We start from the raw sequence: 14,553 nt of genomic DNA, 5'->3' as shown, positions 1-14,553 counted from the left end.
AATGATACCCCCCCCCAAAAAAAAAAAACCAACAAACAACCCAGTTAAAAAGCAGCTCATGGAAAAGATGCATTGAGGTCAGAACAACATGGGCTCAGTTACTGGTCAACAAGCTAATGATTTTCAGAGCCTGGGTTTTGTGAATCAGCCTGTCTGGCATTCATAATCTAAAGCAATAAGAATGAAGGTGACATGGGACCAGAGCACATTTAAATCTGTTATGAGAATCACTAGTATTCATCCTGTGGCAGCCTGCTGCCTTCCTGCATTATGGAGAGAAGTCCCAGGCCCCCAGGAGCCTGCACTGGAAACGGCTCAGCGATGTTTATCTAGCGCCATCATTCTCCATTAGACATGAATGAGATGGACCAGAGATGTCTGGTCCAGAGAACCAACCTTTCAGAACAGTCAGGAATCATATTCAGTGCTCACGATGCCTAGCTAGAGCCAGATTTTTCAACTCTTCCTTCCCTTAACGAAGTACCAGAAATGGAATGCTGTTTGCCTTCCAGCTTTTAACACTGCAGCTACCTAGTCAGATTCTCAACACTCCATGTGCTGAGGTTTGCTGAGAAATTTGGCTGTGACTTAATACAAACAGATGACAAGCAGCTCAGATCCAAAAGAATTTTTGTACATTTTTCTTTCTTCTTCTTTGTTCACCTGGAGATTTGCAGCATTTCCCGACTCCGGATGGCGTAATGCCAAAGGGGTTTTGGATGCCTGACTACTCACAGCACTTGGTTCTGAAAACTAGATGAGTAGCATAAAAGCACTTTCCAGTAAAGTTACCATAACTTAGGAAGTTACTTTCCATCTGCTGAACTGTTTTTTGCCAGTCTTGGAGCAAATACATATTACCTGGCTACTTGCACAGCCCAGCGAGAGGATGCGTTATGTTCCGTTCTAGTAGCTCCGCATAAAGACTGGCTACTTCTGGATCACTTGATCCCTTTCAGTTAGGGTCCCCTCCATCTTACTGATGGAGAAGCCCTCAAGGGTACCTGAAATCCATGGGATTCAAGTGCCAAAACATTTCTGAGGGCAATAATTAACTACTGCCAGAAACCTGTGCACTTTCAGAAACTTTACCAAGGATTTAATGGACACGGTTGGAGCCTGCCTAATGACAAGAACACAGTGGTAGCCACTCAGTTGGGAAATATTATTTAAGGTGAGTCTCAGAAACTTCAGAGGTCTCCGTTTTTCAAACCATAGTTACACTTGAAAGAGGACAGCACTCTACATCTAGTGACTGCAAGGAAATAACTCAACAATTACTTAATGGATTTAATTAACTCAGACTCCCCCTGAGTCATTGCAACAAATTCATTTGCAACCGGCTTCATCTTCTAGTGTAAAACACTTCCCAGGAAGAAATATTGTATTAATGGAATGAAACGTGCTTAATAGCAGACTCCAAAGGGAATCCACTTTCTTTTAGTTGTCATAACAGGTACCTACTTAGTAGTGTAGCAAGGAGGCAAATAATCAGAGAGCATCCAGGGAGTTTAAATAAGACAGAAATAAATTGGAGAAGTAACATAAAAGTTTGTTCAGTAACTTAAGAATCGAAGAATGGAACTATTTAAACACAGGAACCAAATTTACTTCCTTGTGGAGAACAACAGGCTAATATAACACTTGAGGCCTTAAAGGAAAGTATTTTTATGAGCAACTGCACTGACGGAGCATCATTTCCTGTGGGTCAGTGTTGGAAAACCAAAACTGTGTTTATTATTTTATTTTATTTTATTGTAATTTTATATTAATTTATGATATATTTATATATACATATATATCTCTCTACACATGAAAATCTATAACATTAAATTATGACAGGCTGTGTAATACCTGGCAAGCGGGTAGGTTTCATCCACTTTGCATGAAGCCTGAATGAAATGCCCCGTCCAGAAGCCCAGGAAGCCAGAGCTGTTTGTAACTCAGGTTTAGCAGCTTGCTTTAAAAATGGAAGAAAAACCAATCCACTGGGCCCTCCCAACGCTGACTTCCTTGAGCTTTCTAACGCTTGCAGTTCACGACCTGCCGGCTGGAAGCCAGCGCTGTGCACAGGTTAAGCGCACAAAAGAAACCAAATCCAAACCACTGCTTTTGAAGTGGGATACATTTTTAGCCACACAGCAGTATTTTAGTAGGAAAATGCCTCAACTGTCAAGTCTCCCTATGGATTTTCAGGAGACAGGGTATCTACTGAATAGCCAGATGCTTCACCTGAGCGATGCCTCTGAGGGAGCTTGCTCTTCATCCCAGGCTGAACCTCTGGGCAGCCTCAGCACTGCTTTACCTCCCAGCCAAAGGGTCCCACAGAGGAATTAAAAATATAGAGGAACTTGTTTTCAAAGCCCATTTCTCCTGCAGCACCTGAGGAAGCAATTCCAATGTGTTACCCCCCTTCCTTCCATCCTCCTCAAGGCCACTAAACTGCCTCCTCTAGCTCACGCCCTGCTCTGCTTCTCCAGGTGACCATCGGTACATGATGAACAACTATGAGTGGAACCAGCCTGACAACTTGAAGAGATTTTCCATGTTCCTGTCTCCCAAAGGTATGGCACCCTAATGGTGGTCAGGCTTCCCCCAAACACAGCATAGAAAAGGAACCTCATGAATGATTTGTCCCAAAATTTGCTTTCCCCTGGACAAGATCCATCGTTTTGCATTCGTTTATACCGGGCCTTCTCTCCAGCCTACAGAGCTTTGAGGTTTTGCCTTTTCATCTCACACAAGGCGGCAAAGATGCTCAACTCTATGGGGGAGAGCTGGAGAGATGGGACTCTTTCAGAGGGTGGTTTGTGAATATAGGGGAAGTTTAACATGTGTTACTAGTTTGCGGTCACTGTTGCTCTCCATCAGAAGCTTATACCACTGTGCTATCAAGTGTGAAAGCTACACTGGGCTTGCCCTGCATTAGGATTTATTTTCACCAGAAAATATACTTTTTCCCTACAGGGAAATGATAGAAGAAATGAGGAATGTATCCTAAAAAAGCAGGAGTCTGGAGTTCCTTTCTGAGCTCTGACACTGGCGACAAGAGCCCTGGTGATATGCTTATGTCCCAGTTGTTACATGAACACTACAAGATGAGTCTTTGGGGTGAATAACTGTTTTCAACGCATCCAGTTGTAAAATAGCAGTTGTCTATTTCTAAATTAGTCTCAGGACCTCCAGCGTGAGGAGTGCTAAAAGCCTAGGCAAGGCAATGCCTGTAGAAACAAAAGAACAGAAACGGTGGAACAAAATAAATAACCAAATTTCCTCTGGTCCCTGGAGAGCAAGGCCCTGCCTGGATTTTCCAGGTGTTTACAGCTGCTGTTCTGCAAAGCCAGATGGTGGGCAGGGCGAAGGGATATGCAGCAATTAGTGGTGGCACTCCCCGCAGGCGTGTTTGAAGTGCGGTGTTGCCTGCCTGCTCTGTCGTTAGGGTTTCATGGGGATAACCCAGCTCCCAACACTGAGCCCTTTGTCTGGATTTCCACTTTGCCCTTCTGCTCCGTTCCCAGCCCACGCCTGGCACTCGCTGGCAGCCCTGCCAGGCGCCGTGGGGGCGAGGATGCCCTTTGGAGCAGATACCAGGGGCAGAGGCAACATTCCCCATCCAGCGTCAGCAAGCCTTTTTCAGGACTGCCTCCTGCAAGGCCCCCCAAGTCAGGGGGCAGCCTTTTCCTCCGAGGCTGCAGAGGGGCATTTTGTCGGTGGTGGGTTCATTTCGCACAGAGCCTGTCTCCAAATGCCGCCCGGACGGTTATAGCTGCGGTTCTGCCCCAGATGCTTCAGGGCTCTACAGGCTCTGTGCTGTCAGGGAAACAGATGCTCTGCTAAGCAGAGCTGCTGGTGCTGCGGAGAGACCACAGATCCCACATCCAAAACTCTTTTCCACCTTAAGGGGTGGTTGAAAGTTCTAAAATTGCATGGGCTGAACCCATCTCTACCCAAAACGGGGGGCTTCGGGTTCAGCTGGAAGCGGCCCAACATGCATTGGAAGAGCGCGCGGTGGAGTGATGGGAGGAACACAGCGGGCAGTGCCGTTCTGCCATCACCGCTGCCATGTGTGTCTGGGGCAGGGCTGGAACCTGGTGTGGCACAGTGAAGGGAAAAGCCATTTGCTGCAGTGCGTGGTGTGGCTGAAGCGGGCTGCGCACTCTGTGCTGCTCGCTCCAGCACAGTCAGGGCTGTAGTGCCTGGAATTCCCTTTGCTCCTCTCTACAGGATCAGTTGCTGAGACCCGGGAGCAGTGGCTTCATGGCTACCCACTGGGATCCAGCATCCCAACCTCCTGAAGGATCAGGAGACAGGAGGGATCAACAGGGACTGCTTATTTAGTTATATTTACATCTTATATTATAAGATGCAGGGTTTCTTATTTAGTGCTGTTTATTGTACCCAGTGGGGCCACTTGCAGGACACGGTCAGCTACTGAGTAGCGTGAGGGTTGCACAGCGGCTGGCGGTTCAGTGCCCCACTGCTTCCTGCAATGGACTTTCAAATGTGCAAAACCGGGGCAGCCTTTGTTCCGCCTACACATCTCCATTTTCCTGAGAGCACAGACATGTTGCCTTCCAAAACTACTCATTCTGTATTTTCTACCAACAAAGTTTCTTTGTCCAAAAAACCTAAGCGTGTGATTGCACACAGTCTCGGCTGAGATGGGGATGGAACAGCACTGGATTCTTCGCCAGTGTGAGAGCTCAAGTATGACAGAAAGGAACCAGCTGCTGAAACCACACTGATGGGGACTTTGGGAACAGAATGAATCAGTAGGCAAAACAGGAGACATGACCCACTTAGCTTGTATGCTGGCTAGCAAAGGATTATCTGATGAATAATGCAATATACCCATAATCATTTAACTCTCTGGAGCTTTCTATGCTCTATCCATGTGTCATGTGGAAGTCCAGCACTGCCTCCAATTGCATCTTTTCTAAGGAATTCCATAAAATGAGAAGAAAAAAACCCAGAGGACCACCCTTTGCATTGCACAATGTGCACAGAATCCTTGAATGTCTCATGATAGTCTTGTAACACACCCTTTTCCTCACTAGGTTGGATCACTGCAAACTTTGCCTGAGGCCACAGTGGCAAGCCTGTTTGCTGTGTTGAGGAATGCTACCGAAGTAGTCAGTCCTCTGCGCTAATTGCAGTGGCCCATGCTAAGAAACTGCTTGGATTTGAGCTGAACCTACAGGTTTTTAAGCCCTGCTTAAATTCAAGGAGACTTGCTTTTGTCATTAAAGCCAGTATCATAGAGCATCTGCGTGCAGGGATGACATAATGAGGCAGAAGGGAGACATTAAAGGTTTCAAATGCTGCTGAAAAGATAGAGGAACAATCTGTTCAGCTGCTCAACACTCCTTTCTGTCCTCTTCCACTGAGCTTTCTTCTCCTGATGTTGCAAACAGTTTGGCCAAAGCCAGGAAGAGGTTGGAAAGATCATTTTGTGCCTTTGGAAGTCTTCGAATGAAGAGTAGAAGGGACTCAGGCACCCAGGGAGGGAGAGAGAACTGCTTAAACAGAAATATTGCTTAAATGGAAAAGCAGTCCACAGGATGGCAGCATAGCAGCTCAAAGGGCTCATCTTTTGCACTCTTCTGGGAGTCTGGTCTCTCACAGAAGGGGCACAGCAGCACTACTCTGCACCGCAGCGTGATGCCCCAGTGAAACCCTGGAGCACATGCCTGTCACAGTGGCTGAGACAACATGTACTTGAGCAAGAAATGTTCCTCTGCTTGTGTGTCTCAAGCTTGAAATCCAAGCCTCTGCTTGCAGATCTTTTTGCAGAATAGTCATGTTGAGTAGACAAACCTGACTTGGCAATTTAATGCAGGTAAAGCAGCTCTGTGGCAGTGAGTGAGCTGTGTTCTCTGAATGAGAAGTCTATGGGCCATTCCCTAGAACCCAGAGAAAAAAGACCAGGCTTTCCTCTGCTCCCTGCACCCAGACTTCTGGTTTGGGGCTGCTTCCAAATTGGTGGGGACTGTTTCATAGAGCAATGCCAGGCACAGGCCTTTGAGCCAGCTCATCAGGAGCCGACTGCTGAACTGGATGCTCTTGTTTTACAGCCAATTTCAACCCACGATCATGGGAATTTTCCTCCTTCCAAGCGACTGAGGAAACACTTGGTACGGGTAATTCCGACTTCAGTTTGAAAGGATCTAACCCCCCGTGCCACAGCTTTCTAGCTGGCTAACCAACCTTTTCTGCTTCTCCTCTCAGCTGGCCTGTCACCTGTCAATCACTGTCTCAGAACCATCTCTTTACATGGGTTATCAGCACCGTCTGCATACACCCAAGGCCAGAGTCTCACTGCTGTAGGTGCTGTGTATATAGGAGGGAAAGGCATCCCTGGTCCTCATTGTTCAGACAGTGAGAGAAGAAGATGGAAAACATAGGTGCCAATTTGCAAAGATCCTGAGATACCAAACCAACTGCAATCGACAGGAGTGCCAACATCATCCAAGGCAATCTCTGGAGGTTGTGGCAGTACCAGGAACGGACTCCAAATACCCGCAGCCAGTGTCAGAAGCACAAGGCTGCTCTTCTCCATCACAAATACACCTTTTACTGAGCTCATAAGTTCTCAAAGGCAGAGCCTGCCTGATGTTCACTGTCTGTACAGCACCAGCACAATGGAGAGGGGGTGCTTTGAGCTAGTGTACTGAGAACCAGCAGCAGCAAGCCATGCCTTTTCTTCCCAGACCCCCACCTGCCTTTTTCTCGCCTGTGTTTTCTTACTTTGCTTCGTTCAGGCTCAGAGGGTCCTGCCGTGCCTTTCACTCAGAGGCAGCCCTCGAGCATCCCTGGCCACTCTACCTGGGGGAGCTCTGGTGACTCACAGCCACACCTAAGTCATTCTTGCTTTGATGCCACAGGCAGGGCTGTCTCCCTCTCATCATCTCTGCTCTCAGATTCATTCTGGCAGCCAGGGCCTGACCTTAAGGAGGCCAGGAGGGGAAGCCTTGCTTTAATTCCAATGGGCTTTGAATAAAGCCTCAGCTGCTTGGAGGCAAGGGAGCTTCGGCAGATATGTAGTTTTACCTCACTACTCCGGTCTCCGGAGATGCAGTTTACCTGTGAGGAAGCTGCTGCTCTTCAGTCACACCTGCACTCTGGGTCTCTCAAGAGAAAGGCTCTTCCCTGCCTGCCTGGAGCGTTGGGATCTCTGCACACTCGCACACTGTGTACACTGGGACCCCACAACTGATTGCTCTCAGTTGCCTTTTCTTACTAAGAGAAAAGGGACAAAGCTATTCATTCCCGGTTTCCCCTGAACGAGTCGAAGGTAGTTTTACAGGGTGTGTTGTGAAGAGCTTAGGCTTCCCCACTGCACCACGCAACACTGCGGAATAACACAACCTCTTCTATCTTCCAGTAGGCAATGGCACTAAGCTGCCTTTTCAGTTCTCCTCGGTGGGACAGAATCCGCCTGGTGACTTCAGCAAACAGTCTGACGGGAGCCTCTTCACTAAGACCGGTACTAGGCATTTAGTTTTTTCCCCTTCCTTCTGCCCTTTTTTAGGTGATAAGACATTTGATCCTGCTCTTGCTCCCCCAGAGAAGGCCTGGAGCAGCCCTACACCTGGCCCGTGTCTCCTGCCCGGACTGTCAGTCTCTTAGATACTCACACACATGAGCAACTTAGTCTGTTAAACCAGGGCAACGGGAGTTTATTAAAGAATATTAAAAAGTATTAAAAAATGAATAGTTGGAAGGGTTTTCACTTTCGTTTGCAATGGGTAGAAATGAGAATTTTAGATGATTTTAGAGGCATAGTGACTCTAAGGGAGAGGAAAGTACTAGGAAGTTACGTTCATGGCCATTTACCCCTCTAGCTTCATCAGTTTTAAAAAAAACCACAAACAGCTATTGTCCTGAAAAGATAATAGCCAATGAGCACAACTTTTTAAAAAAATGTGCACTACCTGCCTGTCCTCCTTCATCTGAACCAGAATCCCCCATTCACCATCTCATAAAGCTCTTTTGACTACACACTAGTTCAGGGGCACCAGAGGTGGAATACAAGAGCATCAGCACCTGTCAGGTGGAGTCAGGTCTGATTAATTTGTGAATGGGAGATGGTGGGGCAAGGCCATTGCCTGGTGGCACTGAAACTGCAGGGCTCATATTATTTTTGAATCAGAATGGAGCTGGTGTGGTAGAAGGGGGTTAGGGCTTATCACACTGCCTGAGGTACTGTCATTAATTTTCTGACATGAAACTCACGCCTCGGCTCTTTGTGCTAATTAAATAGCTTATAGTGTTCTTTGCAAGAGTCAGAATGCTTAGTTCAAGACTTGGCCTACATTTAATTGGACTGATTGCATTCCACCTCTCCACATTCCTCAGACATTTTAATTAGACAGACCTCCTTTACTCCCTTTTTCTAACTGATTGGGTGGTGGAATAGGCATCTGTCTGATGGCTGTTGTGTCCCACCCCAGAAATGCCTGCATTTCAGTGTTAAGCAATGCAATACTAATGATGTGGCACTTCCAGTCCTGCTACTCATCTTGGTGCTCGCAAGGGGAGATGGGGATGGTGGCTGGGACTGATCTATAACAGGCTGTTTTATGTTGTCACAGCTTACCCTTCAATAGTGAGACACCAGTCTGCAAAGGTGACGCCACAGACATGGAAATCCTCTAAGCAGTCCGTATTGGTAAGAAATATACCCTTGGTGTGAAAGCATGTGCGCAGCTTCAGCAGGAGAACTGTCTGTTCTAGGGATACCTGAGACTTCAAGATGAGGGCTTAAGTCCTTTGGAGATGGGAAAGTGAGAGCTTCAAGTCAACAGCTTCTATTAGTTTTTTCTGTGGTTAACTGCATCCACAGAGGGATGCAGATTAACACCTGCCCGCTGCTGCCACCTCCACAGCTCTGGGTTGTAGGAATAATCAATACTTCAAAATGACATTTTGAAAAGATTTTGCCCTCGTCTAAAATTTGATCCAGGCTTCTAGAAGCTATACAAATACAGGTAGCACGTGTGCTGCTATCTGTACTACTTTTCCTCCCTGCAGGGATATCATACACTCTTAGTAGTCTGTGACATTTAGAAGGCACAGATTGTGTAAATGACACCAAAGACAACCATATAAAAGTATCTTGCTAATTACATCCTACAGTGGGCAGATACAACATCAAAGATGAGGGGTCAGACTACGATCATAAATCCCTAGAACATCTGTAAGTCACTCATTTCACACTGCTAGCCCTAAACAGGTAAGGGTGCATTATAAGGGGCAGAGGAAAGTGATGTTTTAGGTCTTGTAATCTTAAATGTACAAGGTTACCAAACAGTTAATGCACAACCACAGAAACACTAAGTTAATCTATTTTTTTTAACATCCATTCACACTGTGCTGCCTTGAGATCTTGCATGATCTGAATTAAGATCGTCAAGTTTTTGCCCCCGTCTCCGCAGATGAAATCTATTTTTTGAATTCTGATTATACATCTGTGAAAGATTATTTACTGTTTCCTGGAAATAAGACTTGTAAGAAGCAGAGGGTCAAGAATAGAGAGTGTTCCTGCAATGAAGGAAGAAAGCAGAGGAAATGCATGACAGTTAGAAAGCGGCTGCCTAAGGACTGCAGCTGTACATCTCTGCTCAGTTTTCAAGGCCCCGCAAGGAAATGAATGCCTCTGAAAGGGATGTTCCTTGGCAGCCTGCATCACCTTCAGAAAACCCAGCCTTGAGTCTCTGAATGGGCTACAGCAAAACGTACCTCCTAGGAACAGCAGAGTTTTGCAGTATCTTCTGTCTTGTGTTTGATCGCCACCTTTCCAAAGGAGCATTGGCTTTATCATGTGTGCTCAGATGGAGAGTCTTCCCAGTGATTTTAGATACCAACCTGGCCTCCCTAATGGTGAGGGTATACTGGGGGAGTCTGGTCAGGAAAGTGGAGTCTCCGTTAGCCCTGGGCACTGGTGGATGTGAGTAGGGTGGTCTTAGCAATAAGCAACCCACTGCACCACAGTCAGTGCGCTGTGCTCCATGAACGCAGCCCGTGCTTTACCCATGGAGAAAGCCTGGGTAAATTCTCTCATGTGAAGTCACTGGTCTTTTTCTGTATCCCTTTCTCATGCATACACTTGTAGCGGCTATTTTATTTTTATAGCCTGTGTTCACCAGATAGCCCTGAACCTAACAATTGAGTTGATAAATATAAGCATTAAAAAGTCCCAAAATAGAAATGCACGCTGTGGACTGCAGCAGCTCTGCAGGAGCTTTTATGGTCTATTGGGCCAATAATCTAGCTTTTAAAATAGTCTTAAATATGTATTTAAGTAATACACACTCTAAAAGTTCTGTAAATATGGATTTTCACAAAGGACTATACTTTGAGTTTAAGGAGGAATGTTTTTTTAACCCACGGGGACTTCTTTAAAATTAAGCCCCCCTCTTCCACCTCTTAATTATATTGGAAATTAAAGCCATAAAATGAAAAGAATTTCAACAAAAGGGAACATTGAGCGGGAGGTATTGGGAGTCAGCACTGAGCAGCAAAATGGGTTGGGTTTGCTCTGCCCATGCTTCCAGTCCCCTGCCGTGCTTAATATTAACTAGCGTGCTGCACAGAAACGTACCGGCGTGTTCCTGTGGGGTCTCTCCCACCTTCTGCAAGTGAGATCTGGGCAGGGGATCAAACCTAAGACAGATCAGACGCTACAAAACCATGGTTGTTCCTGATTGCCTTGGTCACTGCTTCATTGGCATAAACGTGTTCTCATCCAGGCTAGAGATTTTGTCTCGAAGAGTGCAACCAGCTATCGCGGACAGCAAATTGGCTTTTTTGCATTTTGCAGTCATGCCATGCCGTCACCAGGTTGCACAACACAACTTTGCCACACGTTGCTTATTTGTAATGGTGCAGATTGGAATGAAATTCCAGGGGTAGGTCCTGATGAGAAGAAATGCAATTAGAGACGGCAGTAAACAGAGCTTCCATTTACACAAACGTTTAGCGCTGGGCTCTGCAACGTGTGGAGGCAGAAATAAACACTACACCATTGTGTGAGAATTTCCATGCGCAGGAGTTTTGCCTTGCCAGCCAAAGAGCACAAATAAACACCGTGCGATGTAGCTGATCGCTGGCATAACTGTGCACGGCTTTAAGTGTGAAAACTCCCAGGAGTTCTCAGGTTAGTGAGCAATTAAAAGACACTGACAGCAGCATAAAAATAAAGGTGACATTCCTCTTATCACAGAAACCTCTCATCAAGCCATGAGTCATAGTCTAGATTTTATATGATGCACAGACTCATTTGGCTCAGGAATGAGGTCCATGCAAAGCATAGCGTATATATCAAAAAGCAACACCATTTGCATTTGATCACTCCAGCACACCCAGCAGTGAAACAAGGTGGCGTTGCTCTGCAAGAGGCAAGGCTGAAGGTGTTAGGACAGGAGTATGTTAAGATATGTATGGTTGGGCTGCCTAGGAGGGTGAAGTATAGGCGGTCAGAAAAGGAAGGTAGGTCAAACTCACATGCCCCAAATTCTCCATTGCAGTCACATTACCGCCCCTTTTACGTCAACAAAGGCAATGGAGCCACTTCCAACGAGGCACCTTGATTCCTGAAGATTTAGGGAAGAGCTGGCAGCACTTGGAGTGAAGACTCAGCTGTGGATTTTCATGGATGTACCTGCTACTATATTAACCTTACTGCTCTAATCTCTGCCAGGGAGAGGGAAGGTGCAGAAGGGAATAGCCTTTACTAGAGGAAACAAGGACTTTTTCCAAATCACCTAATCAACTTGAAAGCTCCGCAGGCCTTAACAACGTAACCCCATCCTCTGCTGTGACCTCCTTATTCCCTCTCTGCTGATGCCCTTCCCTTTGCTTCTGCAGAGCAAGCTGCTCTGCTTCTCCCGGGAAGCATGGATGCTTGGGTAGCACCCCCCGCTCTGCTCTTCCAGCTGCCCCCTCATCCTGAGTGTGTGTGTATGACCATAGCTGTTAAGTCCTGGGGAAGGTCCCAAGCTGGGGGGGGAAGGGGGGCAAAGGTTTTCCTGGAACGGAGAGGTCCCAGCCAGCCACGGGGAGCAGTGACAGGCTAAAGCTCTTCCCACGCCTCTCTACCCTGTCACCCAGCCCTGCCTTGGATAGGGACACCAGCTCTCCCCGGGATGGCAGCCCGTGCCAGCAGCAGCACGCTTCCCGGGGTCCTTCGTCAGCTCAGCTCTGCTCCTGCTGCCTCCCCAAAGCCACCCGGCAGGACTGTTCAGAGCTGCTGCAGCCCAGGGGCAGCTGCTGGGGGAGGGCAGAGAGGCTTTCTATCCCACTGAAGTACCCCTCCAGCCACCTTTTCGAATTAAGAAATAAAAAGAAAATCCACCCTACTAATGTAAGATTGATTAGATGCCATAAGTGTTGGGGGCCTTTTTGTTTTCTGGTGGGTTTTTTAATTCCCCTAAACCAAAATTGATTTATATATTGTGGCTCAGGTATTTTTTTCTGCAATGGGCAATGAAAATCAGTACCATAGCTTTTTGCTCAGGATAATATTTTTTTGTTTGTCCCCTGGCTAGACGAATCATGTCAGCTCCCAGCCTGCAAACCAGCCAGGGCTGGTTAACCTTTCCGGGATCTCGCTGAGATTATTTTCCTTCCCCTTGGACAAAGTTAGGTCCACGCTATGCAGAAACCTCCCCAGGCCAGTGGATGGGAGCAGATGGCCCACTGCAGAACCAGAGCCCTCAAACCGCGATAAGCAGCTGCCGGAGAACCAACACCTGACAGCTGCTCTTCATGGCTTCCCCCCGCCCCCCTTCCCTACCCTCACATGCTTGCCATGCCTTGCTGAGAGGGGTCACACCTATCACTCCCTGAAGATTACTGTTTTGCTAATCCCTGTGCAAAGGTACTCGCTGCTTTTTAATCCGACACCTCAGACAAAACTTCCAAGGCTGAAAGGTGTTTGCTCCAGAATACTTGAAATGGCATTTATTTTATAATTATTTTTTTTTTTCCTTGATGACCGGGGGGGAAGGGGACAGAGTAGTAGGGAAGGATGTGAAGAAAGGGAAACTAGGGTAGAGTTGCTAGGAAATAGACTGAGGGGTTTGAGTATGTGTGTGAAAGGATAAAATAAGTCCCCTCCGATGTCTCACTGTTTGTTTTGCCCCTGAGCAGGCGTCCAGCAATAACTTGGGTCCCTTATGTCCCAGTAAAAGCTTTCACCGCCTCCTCTCCATTTTCCAAAATGTGGGCATGATCCCTCCTCCTCCTCCAAAACTTGGATATTAAACCCCCTGCTTCTTTCCTGCCCTAAAGAAGGCCTGTGGGGTGTCAGGGGGTCTGCAGCCCCTCGCCCAGCACACCAATGACCAGCCTGAGGGAGCAACATCCCCTTTCTCCCAGTGCCCACCCCACCCCCCCACAGCTCTGCCCTGCCCCACCTCCGCAGCCCCACAGCTGTTTGCTCCCCTTCCTCGCCTCACTTTAAGGGCCTCACTCAGACCTTGCTCACACAGCTTTTCACGCTCCGGCACCAGGACCGGAGCTGTTCCCCATCTGCGTTAGCCTGGAGGATGCCGGGTGTCCCCTCCCAGCCCCCTGGTCCCCCTGCAGCCCTCTGCCCTGCCGGAGGCCAGCGGGTCGGGGCACAGCTCGCAGTCCTGGGGGGCTAGCAGCGCGGCGTCGAGGTGTATTTTGCATGAACTGTTTTTATCGTGTTTGTCTTGATCAGCAAAGCAAGAGGAATTCCACCTCCTCAGACAGGACACGACTGCGCTGATGTAAATGAGGCCCTTCACGTGTGCAACATACTGCAGAAATAAAGGAGAAAGCTCCATGTCTGACCAAAAAACACTGGGAGCGAGGTCTGTCTTTGCTGTCTGTATGGTTGTAAGAGCCTCAGTGAGGTTAAGTCTCTTCAAAATATCCTTGATGCAAGCAAGGGGTTTGGAGAACCCTTTTCCCCAGCTCCCAGAAGCTTTCTTTTCACTGCTTTCTAGACATTTTCAGTCAAGGTTGTGCCAACCCAGAGAGAATTCCCACACCCTTGAAGGTCAAAGCCAGGCTGATGGATGCAATTCTAGTGTAATACCCTGAGACTACCCTGCAGATACGCCCAGCTAGGTCAGCCCACAAACACCGGTGCCACACAGATCCTGCCCTGGAAGGGCATTCCTAGAAACCCCTCAGCCTGTGGTTGATCATGATTTCGGTGCCTCTGCCCTGCCAGAGTTTAACTCGCCAGTTCCCACTGGGGGAAAGTGCTTGCTCACGTATGTGCTGGGCAAAATCAGCCTGGGCGAGTTCAGGCTGCAGCCCTGACCTGGTCTCCCCAGGAGGCTGGTTCTGGGCACCACTGGGACCCTCCACCCACCTGAAAACTCCTGGGGATATAGGTCCCCAGTTCTGCACGGCTCAGACTTCTTGCCTATATCATGGCTTCTCTTGTCTCCGAGGGAGAGACTAAACCCCTTGTGGGCTGCTAAAGATGTGGGTTCACGGAGACATGCATAGAGGCAGCCCTGGCAGCCACTTAAGAGAGCGCTTGTACATGTGAATCTGTGGGGGTAAGAGCAG

The 14,553-nt window shown here is 47.7% G+C and overlaps 1 protein-coding gene across 3 annotated transcripts in view; it reads left to right on the top strand.

Annotated features, from left to right (window-relative positions):
* TRIM29 (tripartite motif containing 29) overlaps positions 1-14,331 on the top strand; it is a 43,906-nt gene extending 29,575 nt beyond the window's left edge. Inside the window, exons 6-10 of one of the 3 annotated variants that reach the window (XM_056322874.1) lie at positions 2,481-2,564; positions 6,075-6,134; positions 7,385-7,486; positions 8,595-8,671; positions 13,709-14,331. In XM_056322874.1, coding sequence (XP_056178849.1) covers positions 2,481-2,564; positions 6,075-6,134; positions 7,385-7,486; positions 8,595-8,671; positions 13,709-13,756 — 371 coding nt within the window. In that variant the 3' untranslated portion in view covers positions 13,757-14,331. Of the gene's footprint in view, positions 1-2,480; positions 2,565-6,074; positions 6,135-7,384; positions 7,487-8,594; positions 8,672-11,528 lie in introns of all 3 variants that reach the window. The other 2 variants (XM_056322873.1, XM_056322875.1) reach the window with 2 other exon arrangements.
* The last annotated feature ends 222 nt before the right edge of the window (positions 14,332-14,553 follow it).

This window comes from Falco biarmicus, chromosome 20 (assembly GCF_023638135.1).
Source record: "Falco biarmicus isolate bFalBia1 chromosome 20, bFalBia1.pri, whole genome shotgun sequence".
NCBI lineage: Eukaryota > Metazoa > Chordata > Aves > Falconiformes > Falconidae > Falco > Falco biarmicus.
This window is presented reverse-complemented; position numbering and strand designations above follow the sequence as displayed.